Raw genomic sequence first — 8,265 nt, 5'->3', positions numbered from 1 at the left:
GGATGCTGATAATGAGGGAGATGGTAGTGTGGAGATGGGGGTGTATGGGAACTCTCTGTACTTTCTGCCCACTTTTGCAACTGCTCTGAAAGACAAAGTTTATTAATTTAAAAAATGCTAGTTTGACATTAAAAATCAGAAAAAAATAGTGGTTCACCTAGAAGATTGGATAACTGCTCAATTCCTTATCATAAATGTAGCCAGAGAAGTAGCACCCCAAATTTATGGTTAATCCCAATACAATTTATAATGTGGCATTTTTACTGTGTGACCAGTTACATGTTCATTTCTTATTGTGCAATCGGTTATGACACCATGATGAGAACATGCACCAAGCAGATGATTCTGAGGCTTGCCCAACACTTAATTGAGAACAGTGCTTATGTGTACTCCCTGGTACAATTATATATGCACGAGCGGATGTGCATCAGCCTAGATTAAAGAAAAGATCAGTGCAGAACTACACTTTTACTAATCAAGGACACATTTAAAGAAGATAAAAAAAATGCACAGAGATGGCAGGAAAGGATTTATTCTGAGGTCTATATAAAAAGAAGTCAACTCAATGGCATGCATGCTAACGTGAGAGTGGCTCCCAGTGTGTAAAAAAAAAAAAAATCAGGGGATCCCTGTGTGGTTCAGCGGTTTGGCTCCTGCCTTCGGCCCAGGGTGTGATCCTGGAGTCCCAGGATCGAGTCCCACGTCTCTCTCTTCTTTCTCTCTGTGTGTCTCTCATGAATAAATGAATAAAGACTTTAAAATAAAAAAAAAATAATAAAAAAAATCACAAGTTTGCATGTGCCCATTGTTTTACTACCTATTAAAAGTTATTTGGATATATATATATTTTAAAGAAATACTTGTGGAGTCTGACAAACTTCCATCTGGCAGTCGTTTGATACTTGTTTGATGAAACTTTGTTAATCAGGAGTTTTATAGAATGTATGTTTGAACTTGTCTATTTTAATCCTGATACCTTCTCTCTTCCAAAATAATGAATCACACCCTCTCCGCAGCTGGAATAAATATGTTATTCCATTCTTTTTTTTAGCTTTTTGTAATCACGATGGTATTTTATGTTTAATTCCAATCCATTGGAAGTGTATGGCAAAGTATGGTGTGACATGCATATCAGAGGCAACTTTCATTCAATTCTAAGTTGTGACTTCCCACTATTAAGAAGTGATCTTTTTCTTCACACTGTGAATTTTGACCTGACATATATGTATTTCATTCTTACAGCTGGAATTTTCAAATGCCTCTGATACCACTGATTTTATAAAACTTTACAAAGCAATAATATGTACTTCAGTAATTGCTACCTTGTAGTAAGTTCAAATCTGGCAGGAAGAATCTAACATTGTTCCCTTGAAAAGATCTTTGTATTGTTCAGTTGCTCTTCACTAGCAACATATGTAGCTCTGTGGAATCTTGGAGGGATTTAAAAAGACTAAATAACTAGGTTTCTGAGCCCTAAGCCCAGCTTTCCTATGGGCCTTACCTCAGCTCTGACTTAGAGAAATCGAAATATTCAGACATAGAGTCCATATTAAAGAGGGTCTTCTGGGGATCCCTGGGTGGCGCAGCGGTTCGGCGCCTGCCTTCGCCCCAGGGCGCGATCCTGGAGACGCTGGATCGAGTCCCGCGTCGGGCTCCCGGTTCATGGAGCCTGCTTCTCCCTCTGCCTGTGTCTCTGCCTCTCTCTCTCTCTCTCTGTGCGATTATCATAAATAAATAAAAATTAAAAAAAATTAAAGAGGGTCTTCTGGGATCCCTGGGTGGCGCAGCGGTTTAGCGCCTGCCTTTGGCCCAGGGCGCGATCCTGGAGACCGGGGACCGAGTCCCGCGTCGGGCTCCCGGTGCATGGAGCCTGCTTCTCCCTCTGCCTGTGTCTCTGCCTCTCTCTCTCTCTCTGTGTCACTATCATAAATTAAAAAAAAAAAATTGTGTAAAGAGGGTCTTCTGTTTGATACAATTTGAGAGCTTCTACTCTAGAAATTAAGGTTATTTTTATTGTATTTCTTCTTCCCTCCTTCTCCTGAGAGTGATTCCCTGGTCAACAGCTCTGCCTTCCCTTGTACTCCCAAAACACTCTTACAATTTTTTTCTTTATCATGTCATATTTGCACTTGACTGCACTTTGGAGCTATTTGAAGCGGGAATGGCTAGTTCTTGGTCTAACATGTAAGAAGCTTGGTAGTCAACACTCTACTGATAACTAAAAAGCTAAACAAACTGATAAATCAACAATCTTTAGATGCATAGAGAAGCGAGGTCGCAGGGCAAACTGCTGTCTTGGAACTTAGAGAGACCAGACCGGATGGCTGATGCCATAGGATTTGGCATGTGTCCTCTGCAGGACATGCAGAAGTTGCTTCCCTGCCTCTTCCTCAGTCCCTCAGTCCTGGTCCCAAGTCTTTCAGGGCTTGCTGCTCAAAGTGTGGCCTGCAGAGCAGCACAGAAGCATCCCCTCAGAACCTGTCAGAAATGTAGAGACTCAGGTCCCACTTCAGACTCACTAAATCCAAATCTGCATTTTCACAGCATCCCCACCTGACTCTTGAGCACATTCGGATTCAAGAAGCACTGCTTTCCATAAAGATGTGGTGTATATATGTACAGTGGAATAATGGAAGATTACTCAGCCATCAGAAAGGATGAATATCTCCCATTTATAAGGAACCGTAAGGGAGGCAGGGGAAACTGAATGGGGAAAAATTAGAGAGGAAGAAAAAACATGAGAGACTTTTAACTCTGAGAAACAAACTGAGGGTTGCTGAAGGGGAGGGAGGTGGGGGGAGGGGGTACTGGGTGATGGGCATAAGGAGGGCATGTGATGTGATGAGCACTGGGTATTATGCTGTATGTTGGCAAACTGAAATTAAATTTAAAAAAGAAGCGGCATCAGCACTGCTCTTGGAAGCTTGCAGAAATGTCCACCAGATGGCAGGTTTGCAGCAGGCACAGGTAGTCAGTGTTGAAAATCAGCCGCCCACAGCTCCTTCAAATCTACTGGAAGTGTCATTAGCAATTTGGAGCCATAGCTCATATACCGTGGAGGGGGAGAACCCAAAAGTACCCTCTAATCACCGAGTGACAGGTTGTGGGTGTGAGGCATGAGTTCCTCCCCTCTGGGCTCTCCCTAGGTGTTTTCTCATGCATTGCTTATGGAGAAAGATGGGGGATACACTCTCATTTCACAAAGAAATTAATAAGAGTCAGAGAGGGAAAGAAACTCAACAGTGGCAAATGGCATTAGCAGCAGAATTGGAAGGCAGGTCTCTGGCTCCCTGGCCTGGGCTCACAGTACCTCTGGAAGGATGTGGCAGGATGGCTTAGCCCTAGTCTGTGTTGACCTGAGCAGCTCGCATGGCATGTCTACCTCCCTATTCTCCCCCACCCAGTTGCTCTTTGAACTGCTCTTTTGTTTTCCTGGAAAGTGCCAGAGGCAGCTGTTGTAATAATTCAATTTGGAATACTAATGGACTTTTCACAACACTCAGGTTCCTGGCCTTAACCCTCAGGGGAACAAAGCATCAGTCTTAATTGGGAGCAAACAGAACCAGCCCTGGTCCTCAAAGGATCCCCTGGGAATCTTAATGGTTATGGAGTCTGCAGCCAGTACCAGCTGTGAGTCACTGACTCCTATGTGAACTTCCAATCTGTCTAGTTTTGCTCTTTTAGTTATAAGAACAAAAATTTACTTGTGTAGGCTCAAGTTAATTTTTTCTCATTTTTCCCCCCTAAGAATTCATTTGGGTTGATTACGGAAATCACCTAGAATTCATGAGCAGAAGTTTTAGTAGAAGGCTGAGGAGCCAGAACATTGGTATTCCTAGACTCTGAGGAAAATGTCTTAAATGGAGTGAAGGAGCAAAGGGCTGTAATAAAGCTCAACTCCATCCCTCTTATTCCCTGATAGTGAGATTTGCCTAAGCATGCTGTTAACACAGTGAGTCAGGTGAATTGGAGATCATGAAACAAAGGAAAATACAGAGACAGCAACAGATAGCCCCAGACTCTCCCTGGGTCTCCTTGCCCACCTTCTCCAGGAGTACAACCACTTTCCTCTATTTGCCGGCAGCCCCGCTCAACCTCTGGTGGTGAGGAGGGTCAGATTGTGGTCAATTCAACATGAGTAGGATCCTCATTTTACAGATTTCCAAGGAAGGAGATTCCACTTGATTCCCTCTCACTGTCCCCAAGCCTAAAGAGAAGTTCTGTAGAGATTGGTGTATTCTTTCCTCTCTCCTGCTAGAAAGCCCATAAGAAGTCTTAATCTTTGCAGGTAGTTTTGGTATTTTATATGAAATCCTACATGAAAGGAACCTCTACCACCACCCAGAATCTGGGAATGAGCAGAGTCTTTCAACTGTACTTGCCAGATAGCACAGATATACCTTTGGGGGTGTTCATGATAAAAGACCTGAGATCTGCTCATACAGCCTTGTATTCAGGTAAATCTAAGTACATGTGTAGAAATAATTATAACTACCATCTCCAGTATGTGTCATGTGACACATATAATAAATCCAGGGGACTGGGAGTTAAGGAAGCAACTCAGGACAAGGATGATCCTGGAGGATTACAAAGTCTCATTTCACCATCTCTAGTCTCATGCCTATGGCCTGGGGTTAGAACCACCATCTTGAAAGGTCAGCCTCAAGGTGATCCAGTCCCAAACTAAGGTACAGCAGGAAAAAGAGACAGCAAGGCCCAGAGAAAGCTGTGAGGGGCTGTGTCTCCAACAGTCAGACCACTGCCCCACCCACTGCCATGTTTTGTCATTAGTTAATTTGGATTTTGTTTGTTCATTCGTTTGCTTGCTTACTTGCTGCTTTGTTTGCTTGTTGGTCTTATAATGTATGCCTGCATCATCCCACAAAGGACTGAGATAACCCAAGACTATATCTGAGGCCAAATAATTAAAAATAGATAGGTGAGAAAATGGGGCAAAGGAAAACTAAAAGTAGAAAAATTATAAAATTACAAAGCCAAGGAGGAATAAGATTCATCTCAGAAAAAAAAAAAAAAAAAAAAAGATCCATCTCAGAAGGCAGACCATCAGGTGGACTTCTCATCTGCAGAGTTGAAACATGATACAAACACACTGGGAACAGGTTTGAATCTAGGACAAAAATTCAGATGTACAAGGAATATTCTTGTATTTGTTTCCTTTAATCAAATTAAGTCTGGCACTGAGCCCCCATTTGATGAGGCTGGGAATATGCCTGATATTCAGTAAGAGGCATTCTCGGGGCTCCTGGGTGGCTCAGTTGGTTAACCAGCTCTTGGTCTCGGCTTAGGCGGTGATCTCAGGGGTCATGAGATCCAGCCCCTCATAGGGCTCTCAGCTTAATAGGCAGTCTGCTTCCTCTCTCCCTTTCCCTCTGCTCCTCCCCCTGTTTACACACACTCTCTTTCAGATAAAAAAGAAAATAAAATCTTACAAAAAGAAAAGAGGTATGCTATCCTCCTAGGGATTTCCCAGAGTCAGGAAACCTCACCTAGGGCCCAGAAAATGGTGGACATTTGTTGGCTGCCCTTCTAGGGTCCATTGCCCCTCTACCACTTTCTTAGTGACTCCAGATTTTCCTCTGTATAGCAGCTATAGACAGGTTAGACTGACCCCACTTTATGTTTCAGAGGAGGGTCCTGTTGGTCCAAGCCAACCTGCATAATCATCTCACCTGCCACTATGATTGGTTTGCAGTTTGCATTGATCAATCAGTACAGTCAGAGCAAACCTCAGGACACTTGTTCTCTGGTTGTAGGAACCAGTGGTTTCTATCCCATGAGTGAATGGGGAAACTGCAGGTCCAGGTCTACAACAGCCATCTTGTGACCATGAGAAGAGTCAGCCTGAGAACAAACCTGATACTTGGAAGAGTGAAGAGTCAACAGAATCTCAGAGCAAAGAAACTAGAGCCTGATGAACTTTGCCTGATATTGGCCCTACTTCTGGATAAATCCACATTATTCTCAAACCAGGTTGAGTGGAATTCTCTCAATTGTGCAGTGAAAGGTCTCTCACACAGTATGACCTTCAACCTCCAGGTGATTATGGCTGCTATCCGAGAGTCCAAACCTGCAGCCCCCCCATCATACCACACACCTGTGCCAACTCTTACTAATGGTTGATGATAGCTGTGCAATTGAGGATTATTATAACCTTTTGCTTTCTCCAAAACATTTTTGGACTTCCTTATTGTCTGGGCACCCCCATGGGAGTGTTTGATGCTGTGAGTCATGTAGTTTGTGTGGGGAACAAGAGATTGAGAGCTGCTGCCTCCCAGCCATGCAGAAGAGAGTGCAAATATCTCTCTGTGCTTCATCAAAGTGTTCCACACTCAAGGTAAGAGTTCTCTCTTCCTGGTATTAAGACTTAAAGGTGAATTCTTGCCATGGTGCTATCAGTGTGTTGTCTCTTAATTTTGAACATACCAATGAGGATTCACAGACATGCACCAGCTTCCAGTGGCAGAGAATCTAAGATTTTGCTAGCATAAAATAGCTGTGATATGATGTCACTGTGGTTGTGCACAAAGCCAACAACCAGCCAACATTTCTGGCAATGTGAAGGCTCTTTTGTTCTAGGTGCATAGACAAAGCTTCCATTAACTATGGAACAATGGATGGGTGGATAGACAGAGAACCAGTTTACTTTTTAGTCTTAGTCACATGGTCTACAACATGGACCTTAGGAAACTCCCTTCTCTACTTTACGTTACCATTTCCCCATGAGTACAATGAGGAGTTTGGAGCTCTTGCATTCTGGCAGTCTGGAAATCTTTGATAGTCACTCACTTAGGTATTATTGACATACCAGGTTCTTCATAGCAGCCTTCACGTCCTTGTTCCTCAGGCTGTAGATGATGGGGTTGAGCATGGGGGTCACCACCCCATAAAAGAGGGAGGTGAGCTTGTCTGAAATGTCCTGCTTGTCTGCCCCCTGGGGGTCCTTGGATTTGGGCTTCCCATACATGAAGAGGATGGTCCCATAGAAGACAACCACTACGGTGAGGTGGGCAGAGCAGGTGGAGAAGGCCTTTTTCCTCCCCTCAGCTGAGGGGATCCTCAGGATGGTAGCAATGATGAACACATAGGAGACAAAAATGAACACAACTGGGACCCCCAGGAAGATCACATTAGCCACAACCATGCTAATCACATTGATAGAAATGTCAGCACAGGCCAACTTCAGCACAGCCAGGATCTCACAGGTGAAGTGATTGATGACATTGTCCCCACAGAAGGGAAGCCTCATAGCCTGGGATGTCTGGACTACAGAGTTGGTGATACCAGCTGCCCAGGAGCTGGCAGCCATGGGCACATAGGCAGCCTTGCTCATGACCACAGGGTACCTCAGCGGGTTACAGATGGCCACATAGCGATCAAATGCCATCATGCCCAGAAGCACACACTCTGTGGCTCCCATGGCAAAGGAGAGAAACATCTGCATGACACAGGCTGAGAAGGGTATGGTTTTCCTGGGGGTCAGGAAGCTGTCAAGAATAAGGGGGACTGAAGAGGTTGTGTAGCAGATGTCCAGGAAGGAGAGGTTCCCCAGGAAGAAGTACATGGGTGTGTGCAGGTGGGAATCAAGGATGGTCACCAGGATGAGGACCCCGTTGCCCAACAGGATTACAAGGTACATCACGAGAATGAGCACAAAGAAGGTTTTCTCCAGTTTCGGGTGGGCTGAGAGGCCCAGGAGAATAAACCCCATCACAGGAGAGGTCTGATTGGACCTGTCCATGGTGCGTCTGCTCTGTCCTCTGTAGGAACTCTCTGCAATTTCAGCATTCTCTGACTCCGAAAGTGCCTGGGCAGCAGGGCAAAAATCCCCACCCTGCTGAGCAACTGGAGAAGAACTCTGATGATTTGATCATCTCTATAGGAATCTAGGAAAAATATTGTAGAGAATAATATTTAACTTCTGCTTCCAGTAAGAATCAAGAGTTAATTTGGACTAATTTTCCTGCATATGACAAAAAGAAACAACTAGACAACTACATAAAACATCTGTGTAAAGCACTGGTGAGGTTATAAGACAGTAAAGAATCATAGGGTCATGATTCCAGGAATCATGGAATTCTCAGAATCATGGAATTCTGGGAATCTGGAATTCAGAAAAGTCTAGCACTTGAGGCTCTGTCAGCTGAGGCATTTGCAATGTCTGGAGGTGGCTAGTGAGAGGCTAAGAAGCATTACTGATAGGCTCCTGAAGGTGGGGGACAGGTTGTGAGGTGCAAGTCTCACTGC

At 44.2% G+C, this 8,265-nt stretch overlaps 1 protein-coding gene across 1 annotated transcript; it reads right to left on the bottom strand.

Moving 5' to 3' along the window:
• Nucleotides 1-6,814: 6,814 nt before the first annotated feature.
• Nucleotides 6,815-7,759, bottom strand: OR13C7I (olfactory receptor family 13 subfamily C member 7I). The gene is given in 1 exon segment (NM_001388918.1): nt 6,815-7,759. A coding segment is annotated over 1 exon segment (945 nt).
• Nucleotides 7,760-8,265: the final 506 nt, after the last annotated feature.

Source organism: Canis lupus, chromosome 11 (genome assembly GCF_011100685.1).
Source record: "Canis lupus familiaris isolate Mischka breed German Shepherd chromosome 11, alternate assembly UU_Cfam_GSD_1.0, whole genome shotgun sequence".
NCBI lineage: Eukaryota > Metazoa > Chordata > Mammalia > Carnivora > Canidae > Canis > Canis lupus.
Note: the sequence above shows the minus strand (reverse complement) of the source record. Positions and strands in the feature narration are given on the sequence as shown.